Below are 18,779 nucleotides of genomic sequence, written 5' to 3' on the forward strand. Positions count from 1 at the left end.
CGTCCGGGACAACTCCTCCGTGCCGTCTGTCCGGCTGCCGTTGTGAGCTCCCACCGGGTGCCGCACGTGCCCGCGCTGCGTCCCGGTGCGCCAGAAGCCTGGACACACATCCCTGGGGAAGACCACACACCAGCGGCCCTGCTGCTGCTCCCACCTCGCCACGCAAAGCACTGGTGGTTGAGTTGAATGTCCCACAACATTCAGCTCGGTTCGCTTACCAGCCCTAATCCGTGTCGGCTATCTTACGGATAAAGGCTACAAATACTGTGTAAATTGTTGGGGTTTATATACACCGAAATCACTGCAAGGCAGGAGAGTGGTTTTCATCTGGCCCGCGAGGCCCTGTGATTCTGCAAACTGTCTTTACAGCTTTCCTGAGAGGTTGGTAAGAAAGCAAACCTGTTACCAAGTAAGCCCAAGTGCTCTGTACAGTGACCTTTGCCTCCACTGGGAAATGGTTAGGGGAATGGCAAATTTTAAAACACTGAAATAGTCAGCTAGAGCTAAGTCATGTTAATAAACACCTTTATTCTTACACATGTCCACCCCAAAAACATGACAGGAGGGAAATGTAAAGGTGCATTAGTTGTTCTGTTAAGCAAGTGACTTTCTTGATACTTAAAAGAATTGTGACTGTTTAGCTTGTAGTTGGCAGCATCCTGCCAACATCGTCTGTCTTTTCAAGGTCACAGTGTCAGAAGCCCACATAGCACGGCTCATTACAAAGAGAGCAAACACACTTTGTATGGGCAAATGAGAAAAGCTTAAGAAAGACTATAATCAAGCCAGACTATGAGATTAGGAGCCAACAAGAGGATAAAATATCAATGTAGGCAGCTGTCATGGCATAGTTACACTGGCTCGTCCATCTACTTTTCGCTGTTTGTGAAATGGTATGGAAATGGCAAGGAAGAATTACTTTCGGCATAAATTCTACTTTACATACCTACATTTTCATCTGGCCCATCACCCATGTAGATCCACAAACCCTTTACAGCATCCCTGAGAGGTTAGTAAGAAAGCAAACCTGTTATCAAGTAAGGCTAAGTGCTCCGTGCAGTGACATTTGCTACGTTCATCCCTTTTTGCAGCAAATGGAGACCCTCCTGATACCTTTAGGTGTGTAAACTGTGGGCACTTTGGTTAATGTTTCCTCATAAAAGTATTCTGTTCAAATGTTTATGTTCTTCTCCACTGCATCCAAGACAGTGTCACACTGTGGCCTTTATGAAAGAGTAAGTAGGACAATTACAGTTTCTGAAGGAAATAGGCTTTAAATAGGTTTTAAATGGGAGTAACATTCTGCAAATATTTTCAGCTATTCTGGAAGGAAAGCAAACACCAACACTGAGAACCACCTAAATTACAAAGACCATAAAGCCTTCTGAGGAAAAAGAACATCAGTTGATTTAGACAGTGTGTGTATATATATCCCCAAGCCATATGTTTGCTGGATGTGCACTAGCATTCTTGGAACTGAAACAGTTTAAGCCAATGATTTGAGGGAAAATAGTGTCATGGAGCTGGATGAAAATAAAGCTTCATCCAGCTGCTTACAGTGATACTAACTGCCCCTAAAAATTACCTGTAGACCTTTATTACTTTTCATGACAAAGTATTATCACAAATAAAATTAATCTTAGCATTCCACTGTTAGCCTCTTCTTTTTGCAGAAAACTCTAGATTCTTATATTAATTAGCAATCAAGGGCCCTTTTCTGGGAGAATCCATTCATATTAAATTTTTATGAAATGTGGCAATTTTATGCTGTTCGGCTTAATATGACCAACTTACATGGCACTTTTCATTCTGGACTTCAATAATTTACCAACTTTATATGTTCAAAAAATCACTAAAATTGGCATGTAATGCAGCACATGTGGTTTTTTTCTTTGTAAAATGAGGAGATTGATACAAAATGCGTTTACAGTGTGTGATCAGTTTCTATAGGTATCTTGAATATTGAGAGGGGCTAATTTGCACCCAAGTGCCATCTAGTCCAGTAGGAATTAATCTTTTACTTTTATAAGTCTGTAGGTGGACACAAGCTATTTGTGATTGTTTCCTTCGGTCACAGAGAGATAACTGATTTAACTAGGATTGGAATCTAGTAATGCTAAATCCACAGACAAACTGAATGCGGGAGCAGTTACCACCCTTCATCTGACGTCCTTTACTTTTGCACTATTGGAAATGAGCTGAGAGTTTGGTATGATATTTTTTGTCATTTCAGGATTGTAAGGTTGTTAAAAGCATATAATTTACTCAAGTCAGAACTTAAGCAAGGTAGTTGATTTATACTATAGTGTGTTTTAAAGAATCAAAGTTTAAAAAATAGTTTAATCTATTTTGGCTTTCAATATCACAGTGATTTATTGGGCAGAAACAGGTGCAGCTGCAGAGAAAACTTCTGAGGAAACTGGACTACATTATACTATAACATTTTTAAATTTTGTGTTGGATTTGTTTTTCCTTTTCACTAGGACTTTATGCAGAGAGAAGGGTCTATTTGTTGCTAGCACCAATGAAACACATGATAATACCAATTTAAATGGGATCAGAAGGTCAACGACATAGAATTTAATCTTGCTACAACTTCAAAACTTCAAAGAAGCAGACAGTAAACCGTAATGAAATTGAAATAAAGAATTTGCATCAATTCAAAGGAATTTCCTAGATTTAAAAAAAATATATATGGATTTATAGATGTTCAAAATGCAGAACTTGGCCTCTCCCTGAGCAGTCCAGTGTTCCAAGAAAACCAGCTCCGGAATTTTCAGCGAGAGCCACCCAGGGGCTGCGGTTTCACCAGCCCTCCACCCCCGCTGTGGGGCTGTCACACGCCCGCAACGGAGCCACCCCCTCGGGCCCCAAAATCCTCCCGTTTGACAGGAAACTCCTGCCGCCTACTTTATTTATTTATTTATTTCTAGGCGGGGAGGCGGTGCCGCGGGACGCGGAAGTGCGGCGGGAGCGCCGCGGCCGCCATGGCTCCCGAGCGCATCCCGCTCCTGCTCCCGCTCCTCATCCTCGCCCTCCTCCCGCGGGCCGGCGGCCGGAGCGACCTGCGGGCCTTCGTGGTCGCCCACAGCCACATGGACGTCGGCTGGATTTACACGGTGCAGGTCGGCCCGGGTTGAGAAGGCGGTGGGGTGGGTTTGCAGCGGCTGGGGCTGAGCCTCCCTGGGCGTCCTCGGGCAAGCAGAGCTGCCCGGACCGTGTAACGCGGGCCGCGGGCTCTGCCTGTTCCTGGAAAACACCCTGCGGAGAAACGCCTAAATCCCTGTAATGTGCAGCTCCCGCCCCGAGTGTGGCCTGGAGCGTGCTCCATGCCCTGGTGTTTCGAGATCCTCCTTTGGAGGTTGTTCTAGGAGCCATGCCCTTGAATTCTGGGTTTGTCTGTGCCCGCGTTCTGCAGAATCCTGATGGATTTTTTTTTTTTAAGGGAAATCGTCAGTCTGTTTCATGGTACTTTGATTATTTGGTAGGTTTTCACGGTGCTTAGGTGGTAGAATCACCATCCCTGGAGGTGTTTAAGAAGAGACTGAATGTGGCACTTAATGCCATGGTGTAGTAGACGAGGTGGTGTTGGGTCAAAGGTTGGATTCAATGGTCTCAGAGGTCTTTTCCAACCTAACTGATTTTGTGATTCTATGATCTTGTTATTAAGCCAAAACCCCGGGAAAACTTTGTCTTTTCTTGAGCAAGGAGAACAGGATGCCAGGTCCTCTATAGATGGTGTGGGTTGGAGCCTGGTGCCGCTGAAGTGTAGCAGCAAACTTAATTTTTGCTAAATACATGACATGCAGAGCAAAATAAACCAGGTGGGGCATTGGTACCTTTGATATTTGTTAGTCAAAATCCTAAATCCTGAATCCTTTTTCATTAGTAGAATTTCTTTCATTTATGTGTGGAAGATGGAATACTTCACTCACTAGAGGGAAATGGCAAGAGGCCTGACTAATAAAAAAGAGGTGATGGCTCACCCAGGAATCTCTGCTGTGCATGTATTCTGTCTCCCCTTTTTAGGAAAGATTAGTGAATTTCTCCTTTAATATTTCAAACTCCTACTCAGAAATTGCATCACAGAATACAAAACTAATTTTTATTTTGTATTGGTTAGTGGTCAAAGATGTCCAAAAGAAATGAAACACATATAATTTTTACTTTACTACTTTTTTACAAGATGCATTTGCTTGAAGGCTCTGCTGTTAAATCTAAAGCTGTTAAATCCTCTGCTGTTAAATCTAAAGCATCAGCAATTCCTGTAGTGAAAAACCACAGAGGTTACCTGTAGATCATTTCAAATCCTTCTGTAGTAAATTGAAACTTGAAGTTAACTCTGTAATACGAACGTGATCCCAGCCTATTTAGTGGTTTTGGTTTGCATGTTGTCACTCATGACTGACAGCATACTGGTTTTTTTAGTGTTTTATTTTTCCATTTATAATGTGAAATATAAGCATTTTATTTATGATATTGGAACAGGAATCTTCACTGTGTGCTGGAAGTTATAGTACTGATGGAGAATTCCGGCATTGGATGTATAATAAAACTTTTTATTTTCCTCTCAAAGAAAGCTATCTGTTGCAATCAAGTAATAACAGTGGTACCATAATTTACGTGACATGTGGCAACTCATTAATGGGTCTTAACCATATGGGTGAAAGACACCTCACCATTGTCTAGAATGCAGTACAAAACAATTTTTGCCTCTTGGTATAAGTTTAAAATCTGTATTTAAATAAGTAAAATCTGGGTCACAGCTAGTATCTGATGAGTATCTCATTAGCTGATAGAGGATATGAATTGGAAACAAAATTTTTATTGCTGCTTGCAAGTATCCTGATTTGTGAGAACAATTATTTTCAGTTACCACCCAGGCAACTGGAGTTTGTGAACTTTGTAGGATTGGGTAATATCTTACTGCTTAGTTCCAGTGTAGTTTGAGTCATAGTAAAGACTGACTAGCTTTAATCTCCAAAATACCTCAAGAAAATATTTTCAGGAGGTTACCACACAGAATATTTTAGTATTGTATTCAATTTGAAAAGTCTTTGTTCAGTCCTTAAAATATCATGTACTCCACTCAACTATTAAGAACTAAAATTGAGCGTGATGTTGTAATCCTTGTACATATGCTTGAATTTTAGGATATATTGTTTGTAGCCAATTGCCAGTGAAAAATGAAAATTCATTAGTAATCACTTGCGTGTGTTGTGTTTGAATATTGCTAAAACTTAAAATCCTTCATTAAAATTTCACATTGTATCAAGCGTCTAATCATAATCTTGAGTTTAAAAAACCCTTATAAGCCAATGGAGAAATCATTGAGGGAGTAATTATTTAGATAAGCACAGCAATATTTTAAGCCATTCCTCCTACACTCAAATGTTTTCCTTTTTCTAATGACATGATCGTTTTTACAAAGGTGGCTGAATTTCTGTTGTGGAAAGCAAGAGATTAGGAAGAGTTCATTTATGATTTGGATTAGCTCATCTCCTTCTTATTTCAAAGGGTGATTTTCGTGTAGGAAATTTGCCTAAATATAAACTATGGATTCATGTTTTACATATCATGGCCATTAGTTTTTAGAGGGGTCAGAGGTCTGTGTGTCAGTCACTTTAAGATGTAAGTATTGTGCTGTGTGTTCTTAAGTACCAGCAGTTTAAGTAGAAAAGTGTTATGGTTAGTGTAAAGTAAGTGTGCTATAACGTGCAGATTACTTTATTACAAGAAAAGACAGACATTTCAGGAAATCCTGGGATCTCGGCTGTTGTCTTTAGACATTCTGTATCACTTTGAAATTAAGTAAAAGGCATAAAACTGTATCTGGTCAGCAGAAGTTGTTCTGGCCAAGGTAAGTGTACATAAAATATCTCAAAAATTAATGTGATGTTGTTAATTTGATACCATGTCATAGAATATAGCAATGTGATGGTTATTTGATAGATACAGCTGTCATATTTGCATTCCAATAAAAGTCCGTAGGCCTTGTTCTGGAATAGAGGTGTCTTTAGGAGAGACATAGATGGGGTAGATGCACAAAATCTCACACTAGGTGTTTCTGCGTCAACAGTCAAACTCATTCTAAGATTCCTTTACCAGCTTGATTTTACTCGATCCTTAAATATCAAGCACATTACAGTTATTTTTCATAATAGTGTAATTTACAGTGTATGTATCACTGTATTGTACTGGCAACGCACACCTACAGCACAGAGTCATAGTCGCTCTTGAAGAAGCAATTCTGGTAATTCAGGCCGTCAAAAGAAGAGCAGGAATGGGAGAATAAAGTGTGCATGAGGGGTTTTTAACTCTGTTCGTGCAAAGTCTTACCATTCATGACATTGATTTAAGGTGAGCAATGAGGAACTGGGTAACCTGTTCCCAGTATGTCAAAAAGAAAGCCTGTATTAGTGTCCAGTGATCTTGGGAGAAGCGACACCATGATCTGGTCAGGCCCCCAGTCATGGGGATGTATTCTGGAACAGAAGGGCCAAAGGGCTGAACATAGTCAGAACTCGGTCTTTCTGAGGGTACAAAGGAAGTGTGCAGTAAATGTGAAGTTTTCAATCTCTCTGTTTTCAAGTCCAATGAGTGTTTAAAACAGCCCTTTTATTATTGGCAAAACAGGGTTTATTTACTTCTTTTTCTTCTTTTTTTTTCAGGAAAGTATGCATGCTTATGCAGCAAATGTCTATACGACTGTTGTAGAAGAGCTAATGAAAGGAAAAGAGCGCAAGTTTATTGCAGTGGAGCAGGAATTCTTTCGACTCTGGTGGGACTTGGTAGCCACAGATACACAGAAGCAGCAGGTAAACTGCACTAGAGCCATGTATCCTGCTAACAAGGAATCCACACTCTTTTCAGGGGACAAATAGGAGCAAAGTACTTCACCATTTGCTTTTTGCCCAGGTCTTGTGCAAGCTGTCTCTGAATCTGGTACTTCATATGAAAGGACCTTAATTCTAAAGGCAGTTGCAAGAGGTTAAGCCCCAGCTATAGATTAGAGCAGTAGGAGGTAGTAACCTTTGCACTGAAGACTTTTTAGACTTTACAGTTTTTGTTTCATTGGCAACTTACTTATCTGGGGGCATGCTAGTAAAAGATGTGGGTGATTCTGAAAGAGGCTGCATCAATATCTGTTAAAACATCTGAAGCCTAACACTGCTGACAAGAAGGAACTGTTTTTTCTTTTCAGTTAAGTACTGCTCAAAAACCTGCCATTTGTAAACAAGGATACTGCAGCAAAGAGGTGACTGTGGATTCAATGGCACTGTGTTTTTTTTCTAGTGAAGACGTCATGAGGTTTTATTTGTCGCTTTTTCTTTCTTCTGGCCTGGAACAAACATATTGAAATCAAAGACTGGGCTGGTAGCCTACAAGCTGGTTATGTCTTGCATTGCGATGCAGATGTTTGTTTTGGATTGTAAAACTAAAGGGCATACAGGTGCAGCTTCCCATAGGAACTTACTCAGAACTCCATGGTGTGTTTTGTTACCAGGGTCTAGCCAACAGTAGCATGTTACTTGTAGTACTTCACATTTTAGTTTGTTTGAAGTTCTAGATGTTTAAAGCATTGTGTAAAAAAAATCACCTCTTGTCTGTTTTTGGAGGGTTTTTTACGTAGTCCTTCACTAAATTCTGAATCTTCTGTAATATTCAGTATTTCAGTAACAGCTTACAGCCTGCATGCAGCTGATCTTTGCATGAGAGATTTTGCTGGGGTTAGGCAGTTTGCTGGTTTTGTGTGGGCACTTGGCCCATACTTGCCTGTTGCAGAACAATTTTCTTATTTTTTTTTTAAATTGGTAAACTATACTGTAAGTCTGGGGTGGGGAAGAAAATAGCACAGGAAATACTTTCTACGGGGAATATGTCATGCTACTATAACTAAAATAAAAAGTCAGAGCCCACGTTTCTAATATCTATTCTGGCTATTATGTGGAATCCGCAAGAATAAATTAGTGTCACATTTGACCTCAGTAGTGCAAAACTAGTACGTATGATTCAGCCCTTAATTTCTTAGCCTAATTATTTATAATTGTTGCTTTTACGCATTTTATAGTCAGTTCTCGAGTTATTTTATGGTTGCTTCTCTGAAAAATAAAATGGTTAAAAACAAATTCCTCTAGAACCTGTGTGTCTAACATTGAATCTCTAATTTAAATTAGAGCTGTGATGCTTGCACATAAATGACATGTTTTTAACATTAGCAAGTTGCAAATATTGGTCCCTGAAATTAGGTCACTCTGGTTACTGTCCTGCTTTTTCCACTTGAACTCTAGCATTAATGATTTTCTATAGTACCAGCACTCTGGTTTTAATTTTCCCTCTCTTTTTTTTTTTTAACTTAGTGGTTTGCTTGGAATACAGGATTTAATTCTAGTTTCTTTTGAAGTTTCTGCTTTGGATTGGAACAATAGCATTAAAAACTAAGAAAAGGTACAGCTTGGGTACAGAAGCTGGTTTTGCAATTCAGACAAGAGAATATGTAGGAGTGAAATGTACTGCAGCAGTATTCAGCCAGATATGGACGTTGTAGTTCTCAATACATGTTATTTCCACAGTATTTTCTTTTATAAACTATTCTTACCTCCTTACCCTTGTTTGATGTCTGGCTGCTTTAACTAGGGAAAAAAAAAAGATGTGTAGCCACTTCTGTGTGGTTTGTAGACATGAATTGATGTAAGGACTGTAATATTGTCCCAAGGGTCACGGATATGTTCTAACCTGCTGCTTATAGTACCACTGTGTCTGTTTTTTCCTTTCCTCCTTCCTTTTGCCCTGTTTTGGTCAGAAAAAGTGCTCGTCCTTACAGATACTGTTTTCTTACCCCACCCCCTTTTTTTTTTTTTGATGGAGTGTTAGATATTATCCAATTCCTTGAAGTATTTTTCTTGTGTTTTCACCCTCTCAGTGGTTCCACAAAGTTTACATTAAAGAAATGTTTCCATGGCCCAAAATCTGGATCAGAGGTATATTTTGGACATCCATCCAAATGGGGAATAATAATCACAGATTCTTTTCATGTAGGTCAGGGCCAGTTCTGTGCTGACACCAGATATCAGTTATCTGGTCTCCCAGCATGCTAATCAGTCACCACAGTCAGCTGGAACTAATTTAGGAATGCTGAGCCCTGAAGCGTTTTCACAACATTGTGAAGGAGAGAAATGATTATAATCAAAATTGACAATCTGGCATCCTATCTTAGCAGACACTGAATGTTCCTGGGGAAATAAACATAATAGCTCTGGAACTGGCATCCTATGACAGATTTAAAAAAAAAAAGGTGGGGATTAAAATCCATATTTATATAAACTTAATTTTTGGAAGTCTGGGATATCTCTCAATTTGTAGTGAAGTAACTATAATAAAAACAGAAGACTCCATAAGACTTTTAGAAAGGGACAGAGACTACTCCTTCCTCCCTCCAAACACCACCCCCTACTTCATCCAGCATTTGCTGAAAGTTATACTTGTCAGCATACCTGTTGTTTCTAGTAGTTGAAATTTAAGAACAAACAACCCCCAAACAAAACCAAACAAAATGAAACCCAACCAACCAAACAAACAAAAAGAATAAACCCCCAAAACAACCCATGAAGAAAAACCACCCAAAGTTGACGGTTTTTAAACTTTGAAAAAGAGACCAGAAACGCAGGTCAGCAATGGGTTTATCAGGCAGGCAAACCCGTGGAATTACTATTTCTTCATAAAGCATTCTGTCTGTCACAAGTTGAGCAACTTGTCTGTGCTCCAAAGGCAAGACAGATGCATACAGAGTAGAAGAGGTATGTATGTGATGACACACTGTCTCTCTCCTGGATCCCACAGATCTCAGTCTCCAACTGAAGGAAACCTTGGAAGCCTGAATATTGTTGCATGCCTGGGGTTCTGTTGCTGCTTGCAGGGGGTTGCATGTTGTTCCCTCATCCAGCCACCCAATACCTTCCCTAAGCTAAGAAGGACGCAGCAGACAAGACTGTAGGCTGCTGCCAGTGCAGTGTATGGGGACGAGTCTGGTGTTTAGACAGTATAAAAAGGCACAGTGAGAGCCCTACTGAGAAACATGAAAAGGTCAGTGTGTATCTGGCAGTGCATCCTTTGTGTCTGCTACCTAGTTTGAGTGCAAGCTGGGTAAATCAGTGCACTGTGCAACACATTAATATGCTTTTTTCCTCCTCCTTGTTCTCCTTTTGATAGCACTCAGTACAGACAGCCTTTTATCCTGCTTTTGGTCCTGGATGCAGTCTTGACAAGTGTTGTGTCTGGGTAATGTGCTGTGATCTGAAATGAATTTGCAGCCTTTCTGGCTAAGACTGAAATGATGTTTATGTTCTGTGTCTTAATTTCAATATTATAGGTCCATCAGTTGCTTCAGGAGGGACGACTGGAATTTGTCATTGGAGGACAAGTGATGCATGATGAAGCTGTGACACTAATTGATGATCAAATTTTACAGTTGACAGGTATCATATTTGCATTTAACTTTTATTTTTCATTGTTATGACCTTGGAGGTTTTGTTTTTCATTTTTTCCACCTCAGAAATTGCTATTATTTTCTTACTCTTTAAGAACTGATGAAAGATCTCATATTTTTTGCTTACTGGTGGGTTATTTGTATAAAAATCTTGGCTTTAAAAAAAATAAAAACCATGACACTTCTGCAGCAAGCAGAAGGGTTACCAAAAGCTGTTTTGTCAGTTATAAACTTGTTTGGAGCAGAGGCATTTTGTGTGTTTGTGTGTGTGTGTGTGTGTGAGAGAGAGAGCTTAAGCTCCTGGGAAGATAGTTATGGTGAAATTGAGGGTATGAAACACTCTGCATGAAAATATTTGGTAGCAATTCAGAGTGTGAGCAGGTTGTATTGTTCAGGCAAAGTTTTCTGCATAATGGGAGCCATGGAATGTCATTGAGGTCATCTGAAATCTTCATCATTGCTTGATGAAGAAACCCCCATTTGTAATTATGGTCATCAGCTTCTGTTAGAAGGTGGATATTTCCAAGAGATGCACTATTTCACATTTTAATCTCCCAGCTTCTGCATCCAGTCATTTGTGTGTTACACCTGGCCATCTGATGGCTTAGGAAGTCTTTTAGCACATAGGTTTATCTGGTTAATGAAAAAAGAAACAGGATAAATCATGCCACCACTGTGCTATAGATGTCTATAACATGCAGGGAGGGAGTAGCAGGGAGGGGATATATTAGCACCAGCTGCCATGGCTGATATAAACCCTGCCCATTTCAGGGCTACACTCTGTGCAGCTTTCTACATGGAAGAGTAAAGGCCAGGAAACACTTCTGTTATTTTCTGAATCTGCACAGCACCACTGGCCTTGTTCCTTGCTTTATCAAGAGCACGAGATTAGCAGCTGCTTCTGCATCTCAGTGAGTCACCACATCACACTCTGGCCAAGAGGAAAGGAGGAGATGAACTACTGCAAACACAGCTTTCTTTCATTGGAGTTAGCTGAAAAAGACGTTATTTCTAATTTAATATTTCATTCTGTGTATAAACATATTAAAAAAAAAAAGAAAATTTGAGTTTGGTAACTTATTCATCAGGAACAGAAATATTAATATATTTTAAAATTCTCATTTTTTTTCCCCTGAAAGCACTCTGCTCAGTTTGAGCACATATGAAAAAAAAGTATCCTTGCATTGTGTGGAGTTCAAGTTGAGAAGACAAAGCCAGTGCAGATATTTAGGGTCTGCATTTCATTTCTTCTCTTGTTTGTCCAACTAGCTGTGTTTTAGAAGAGCGTTGCAAACTCTGCTTCAAATGTGCTTCCATTGGGAGAGTTAAAATAAACACATTGTGAATATTTTTCCTACAGAAGACATTAACCATTGGAAAGATGAAGTGAAAAGAGGCCTTGCAACCTCACTTATTCAAATGTGATATTAAAGTTTGAACAGGAGTTAGTCCAAAATGGGGAAAGATATGACTGTGTTTTCAAATAGTTCTGAGCATAATTCTGTAACTATGAAATTAGGATCTGCAGGGGGGATTTTTTGTGTTTGCTTGGCTGGTTGGTTTGTTTTGGGTTGGGTTTTGTTTGTCCGTTTGTTTGTTTTGGGGGGAGTTGTTGTTTGTTTGTTGGGAGGGTTGGTTTGGTTTTGTGGTGGGTTTTTTTGGGTGGATGGGGTGTTTTATGGTGAGGATTCTAGTCCAAAATATTGGAGTTCCAAATAAAACCTACTGCTTTACTGTTTGTTTTACTTTCATTTGAGTGATTTTTTTTCTGAGTTTATTGTATTATCTGGTCTTTCTAGTTTGGGGGTTTCTTTTTTCAAAACTCATTTCTATACAAAATTAAATAACATTAGTTGTAAATAACATCTTGTATCAAGATTGCTGTTAACCTTTGGCTTTTTTCTTTTTATATGACTGAGGATTGTATTCATTCTAGTTTTGTTTGCTGGATGGCTTGCTTCCTTCTCCCTTTGTCACTGATATGACACTGAAATTTTCTGAGAATGGGTTTTATGATTTGAGCAAACATAAATTAACCCCCAGTTTGTTGTTTTCATGCAGACTCCAACCTCACTATCAGCCTTAACTTAATCTGTATCTAAGCACTTTTTCCCAGACCTGTCTCTAATCATAATTCCTTTTTGTTATTCATCATTTATAATGTTGATGAGTTATACTAGGCATAGCAAAACAAGTATTGTCAGCGTGACACTTTTTCCTGTGAATCATTAAATTCCTGAAACTTTGAATGCTTTGGAAAACAGCAACAAAGAGGTATTCTTTAAGTGCTTATCTGTAACACTAAATGCCTATTAAATTTATAAAATTAACTTTGAAAAATATTCCTAACCTAAACAAATTTTGCTTTGCAGAAGGCCATGGATTTTTGTATGAAACTTTTGGATTCAGGCCTCAGTTTTCTTGGCATGTTGATCCTTTTGGAGCTTCAGCTACAACACCAACTCTTTTTGCTCTGGCTGGTTTTAATGCTCATCTTGTTTCTCGGATTGATTATGATCTGAAGGCTGACATGCAGAAAAACAAGGTAAAAATAGCCGTAGGACTGAAACCATTGCCAGACTCTCCTTCCAGTAATCTAAACCATGACATTAAGATAAACATCTCTGAGATCTGTGCAAGAAAATGCAGGTATTTCTTCTCTAAAAGTGACATGCTGACTGCCTGTGGTTATGGTGAAACATACTGAACCTGTGTTATATGGTCAAGTAATATCTTCGTGACTTCTGATCTGCAATGAAATGTAGTCTAGCCTGAAGAAGACACAGAATGTGGGCAGTTGGGCAAGTCTAAGTGGGCATTGAATTAGGAGTGTTGGAACCAGAGGTATCTAAAATAAGTTTGATTTCCCTGAGAAAATCTTGGATCTGTCAGTTTTTACGTGGACTGTCTTAAAGTGTAGTGTGTATGTTTGGACATGGTGTTGTCAGGCTTGGGACATTTATTTGTACCTGTAAAATTAGTAATACTGGGTCAGTTAGAGTTGCAGCTATTCATGATTTTGCTGAATTCACTTTTTATTTCATGTTCTGCCTTTTCATATCACAAGTGCTTCTCTTTTCATATCACAACGTTGAACCCTGATCTGTCATCAGTTTTACTTGCTACGTTATGTGAAAATAAGGGGCTTTCACTACTGTGATCTGGGCATTAGGCTGTTTTTATGAATCTTGGGTAAAACTCAAGTGTCTCTGAAGAAGACAATAGAATTCCTGTTGAATTTGGTGAAGCAGGGACCTATCACCTTATGTTTGCAGTGAAGTGCAAAACCTCCTTTCTGCTCAAATCTTTTATGGGCTTTTGGCAATCTTTGCCCAGCTAATTTTTTTCTGACACTTCACAGTCTGAAGGCTTCCAAAACCGTAAAAACTCTATTTCAGTTGATTAAACATTGATTTCCAGTGACTACAGTGCAATCAGACTACATCTGTATCTCTCTCCTAGCCTATGGGTGTCTACCTTCCACTGTAAAAAGTGAGCTGTGGTGGCTGTGATAAGTCAGGCTTACATCTGGATTTTGGAATGCTGGCAGTGTGCTGCTTCCTCTCCTTTTCCATCAGTTATAATAGAACAAGGCAATGCTGTAGCCTCCTATATATAATGTGTGACCTTGCCTGAGGTACCATTGGCTGTTCTTCAGAAAAAGCACTTAAAAGTATTACAAGTGGTGGAAGAAAAGATGGGAACTCTGAAGTCTTGAGTTGTTAATGATGTATTTCTGTGCTTGTCATCAAGGGTAATGGTTTCTTACCTTTTTTTGTTTTCCAGAAGCTTCAGTTTGTATGGCAGGGTTCTCCTTCCTTATCTGAAAGACAGGAGATCTTCACACATGTTATGGATCAGTACAGCTACTGTACTCCATCGCATTTACCTTTTTCAAACAGGTCAGAAGATTTCCCAGATAAGCAGAAATGTTCACTTCTGAGAGTTTATATTGTTGGAGTTTAAGCATTTTCTTTGACTGTTTTCTTTCAACAGCGTTCTATTGCTTTCTTCTGACCTGTGGTAGGTCAAGGAGATGTCTAGACTGTAGATCTGAGTAAGGATTATTAAGCACCTCCAGCTACCCACCATAGTAAATGTAACAATTAAATTCTAAAAAGTGACACTACTGACAGGTATTAAAGTACTTCAAAATATTGACAGACTTGGAAAATAATGTTTTCTAGCACCAGGAAGCTTGGAACACACGTACGGCTTTCATACCTGTATATATATATACACACATATAAATATATATGAGTGTGTGTATATATATAAAAATATATGTATGTATATATATATATATTTATAAAATGTCAGTCCTTTTCCATTTACTTTTTGAAGAAATCCAAAAGCTTTTGAAAACTTTATTTTGCTCACTGGATTATCCAGTAAAATACTCTGTAAATTAAGTCTACATGGGGGAACATCCTCTTTGTTACAAAGCTTTCTGGTTTGTCCTATGATTTTTTTGTTCTATGCCAGCAAGCAGCAGGGACTTGAAAAGTTGCACAGTGTTGAAAGAAAACTGGGCAATCTTCCCCCTACCTCCACTCTCAAATAAATACTAAAACCAAAATACTAGCAATGATTAGTAAACTGATTTTTTTTGCCTCTAATTCCATGTCTTTCTGCATTTTATACCAGCACCGTTTGATGTGTTTTTCCCACTCGAATAAATCCTGTTTATAACCTGCTGCTTTCTGCTTCTACTTAGGTCAGCATTTTATTGGAATGGATTTGCAACTTTCCCAGATCCCCCAAAAGATGGTGTTTATCCAAACATGAGTCTCCCTGTTACAGACACTAACCTCCATCAGTATGCACAAACCATGGTGGCAAACATTAAGGAGAGAGCAGCCTGGTTCCAAACAAGTGATGTGTTGTGGCCCTGGGTAAGTTCCTCATCAGCATTTGCTTTAGAAGTGGCAAGTATACTGTGGACAGTAGGATAATGTTACTTTGCTGCAGAATGTACTGCAGAAATGCACATACAAACCACGTGACATAAAGTGTTTTTTCTAATAAGTGTGGTCCAAATGTCTACTAGTAATGATTTTTAAAACTTCTTGTACAGTCTGCCAGCTGTCTAGCAAGTCTTCCACACTACTTAACATTGAAAGAAATGTGACAAAACTGTAAAGATAAATCTCTTGCAAAACTGTATATTGCAATATTGCTTCCTTTTGTCTCTCTGGTTTGTCTATTTAAATCATGTCTTTATGTAACTGCTTAGCACAACATAACTCTGTGTGAACAAAAATTATAGCTTTACAATAAAACATATGACACATTAGGTAGACAAGGTCTTTTCTAACAGAAAATGTGTAATCATTTTCTTATACCGCCTTTGTATTTTAGTTAGAAACATAAGCATATACCAGCTTGGTCATCCAAACACTTTTTTCAGTGTGCTGTGTTAATTGTATCCTACATGTACACGTAGCACTGATATGCTCTTGCTGTTTTTAAGCCCTTAGGAAAGAGTAACTTTCCCTAAACTGAATGTGCAGTCTGTTTTTTAATTTTGATGGATGCTGCAGGTCTCACAATATTAAAGGATGATGTATCTTCTTAAGGTGGCTATTCTACCACCATATCTGTTTTTGCAAAGAAAACAAACGTTTTCTGACTGATGCAGCTTTGAGTCACTGATTTGTTTTTCTCCTGTGTTTGTGACACTGTTGCTTAAATTGAATTTATTATTTTTACAGAGAGTAAGAAGATAAGGTAGGATATAACACTCTGTAGTAGTGCTATAATGAAAGTTATGCTGGAATGGAGAGGAAGTTTTGAGTAGTACAAATAAATCCCAAACATCTAGATCCAAACCTGCAGTTTTGCAGTAATGTAAGAAAACTTCAGTCTCTGACTTCTATATTTGTGTGCTTGTGATAATGAGTTTTAAACAAAGTAATAGAAGTTTGTTGCTCATTCATGGTACTATGTATAGAAGTAGAGAGAAATAGATATACTATGGTTTTATACTATTTTTTCAAGATTACAAATACTTTTAAGTATTTGGATTTCTTTTTTTCCTTTAATTAAAAGAAGAAGAAATATATACCTTTCCATTTAACCTCAGACCTCACATCTAGATTGTTGTAACTTTTGTGATGAGTTACATGGACAAACAAGTGTTCATTCATGATCAGAAACACCTAGTTGTACTAGGCTGTAGGGCAATGTAAAAGTTCAGACTTGCCTCTTTAGAGGCCATAGGAGCAGATGTATTGTCTTCAGGGCTGGTACTGATCCTTGAGGTGTTTTTTGGCCAGTGTGGTTGAACTAATTGTATAGTAATGTACAGTGTTCCTTTTCAAAGTTTTGTTCACCTAGTCAGTGGATGTGGTGGCTAACTAAAGCAAGTTCTCCTGGATATCCTTGTTCTACAGAGCTACACTGCTCCTCAGCTACTGTGTTCTGTGTCAGTGTGAGTGGTGTCTATCAGCCCAGCACATCCCCTTCTGTAGTGCAAAGTGTCTGCATTTTATGAGGAGGTCTTCTTGAATCATGGGTTGAAAAAAGTGCTGTATAAATGTGAAGTAGTTTTAACTGGTAAACCTATTACTTCCTCACAATTTTAACTGGAGTCAGCAGTAGGAAGTCTGGTTTGCACTGACTGCTGGCCTTTCAATTTTGTGGGGTTTTTTTATATGTCTTAGTAGCTCATTCCAGTTTGAAATTGTTTTCCAGTTTGTGCTTTATGCATGCAGAAGATCTTTAGATATCTGTGAAGAACTTTTCTGGTTTGGAAGTAGAATTTCTGGTTTTGTCATCAGTGGCTTAACCTGTTAGGTCTGAAGGACAGGCATGTGCACTAGGATTCATAAGGAATGTGACAGTAACCTTACTTGAAAAATGTAGTAAATGGGGAAGGGGCGGGGTTGGCCTTCTCATCTGGGAAGAGAATGGGGAGAGTATTTGCCTCTTAAGTTCAGTTGAACTCATCGAATTCAACTTGTGCATGAGTTGAATGTGTTCGACTTCTGAGCACAGCAGGTAAAGCATTGGGGTGGAAGATGGGATTGCAAAGAAAATAGAGCCTCCTGGACTATTTCTGCAAAAAAAATAAGTTTTGGAAGCAAATTGCTGAAAGCATCTTTATTTTGCAAACGAGATCAGGATTTTATGTGGCTTTCACAGAAACAAAGTGTTGACTTCTTGTGCAGTGTTTTCTATCTCAAGCACAGAGACACAAAGATGAGGCTGCATTAAGCTGCTGTCAGTGTTGGCCTTCTTATATGAAGGAGGTATCGTAGCAAGTTACTTTGCTTCAGGCAAATGTCTGTACTGTAATACTGATAGTTGAAGGATACATGCAGTGCCATGGCTCAGTAACTCTTATTTTCCTGTTCAGCTACTGTAGTTGAACAAAGTTGTGCTTAGTTATGCTTTTTTTGAGTGTTTGTACATGCAAGCAGTCTGTGTTGAGACACCTTCAACAGAGGGCAGAAGTTGTACAAGCGTGCTCAAAAAGAGAGGGGCTTTAATGCACAGTATATCACCTCTCTTAAATGCTTGGATGAGTATCAGAAGTACTGTAGCCTACTCTTGTGAGGAGGGATCAGCAACACATTGTGTGACATTTATACTGCAGTGATCTCCATCCAGATTGTTTGTTTTCACATCATGTCCTCAGCACTTCCTAAAGCTGTAAGAACTCTTAGCAGAACATAATAACTTCGTTATTTTCTGTTGAGTGGGAGAAATACAGTCTGAAAAGAAACAAAGGTCATCTTTCCAGGCACGTGTGTATGCATTTTTCAATTGGTACCATGAAATTTCATGCTTTTGCATAATATGGTGTGTCAACACACTTCTCCCTGTTTGTAATTCTGGTTGGTTATCAGCTGATCTGTGCAAGTAACCCTACCCACTCTTGACAGTTTTGTAAAAAATATCTTGTTTACGGGCAGTCAAGAGCAAAGGAAATACCGCTTTAATATAGACTGGATCCTTCTAAATTATGTGACCCACAGTCATTTGGCTGTTCTGTTTTTGGTATTTCAGGGCTGTGACAAACAGTTCTTTAATGCATCTGTTCAGTACTCTAACATGGACTTGTTGTTGGATTATATTAACGAGCATTCTGGTGAGTTTGGAGTGACTGTCCAGTATGCCACTGTTGGTGATTACTTCCAAGCGGTTTATAGCAGGAATCTTACGTGGGAAGTTCGGAACTCTCAAGACTTTCTCCCATATTCAACAGGTAATTAAGTTCACACCTGCCTAATGTCTGCCTTGAATGTATATATGTAAAATTTTAAGAAGGAAAAATGAGAAATAGAGA

The 18,779-nt window shown here is 38.8% G+C and overlaps 1 protein-coding gene across 1 annotated transcript in view; it reads left to right on the forward strand.

Annotated features, from left to right (window-relative positions):
- Window positions 1–2,964: 2,964 nt before the first annotated feature.
- MAN2B2 (mannosidase alpha class 2B member 2) overlaps window positions 2,965–18,779 on the forward strand; it is a 34,276-nt gene continuing 18,461 nt past the window's right edge. Inside the window, exons 1-7 of the mRNA XM_017828050.1 lie at window positions 2,965–3,125; window positions 6,672–6,818; window positions 10,370–10,475; window positions 12,859–13,031; window positions 14,273–14,388; window positions 15,204–15,381; window positions 18,500–18,698. Of these exons, the coding sequence (XP_017683539.1) occupies window positions 2,988–3,125; window positions 6,672–6,818; window positions 10,370–10,475; window positions 12,859–13,031; window positions 14,273–14,388; window positions 15,204–15,381; window positions 18,500–18,698 (1,057 nt within the window). The 5' untranslated portion in view covers window positions 2,965–2,987. The remainder of the gene's footprint in view (window positions 3,126–6,671; window positions 6,819–10,369; window positions 10,476–12,858; window positions 13,032–14,272; window positions 14,389–15,203; window positions 15,382–18,499; window positions 18,699–18,779) is intronic.

The sequence above is a fragment of the Lepidothrix coronata genome, unplaced genomic scaffold (assembly GCF_001604755.1).
Source record: "Lepidothrix coronata isolate B3197 unplaced genomic scaffold, Lepidothrix_coronata-1.0 Scaffold145, whole genome shotgun sequence".
NCBI classification, from domain to species: Eukaryota; Metazoa; Chordata; class Aves; order Passeriformes; family Pipridae; genus Lepidothrix; species Lepidothrix coronata.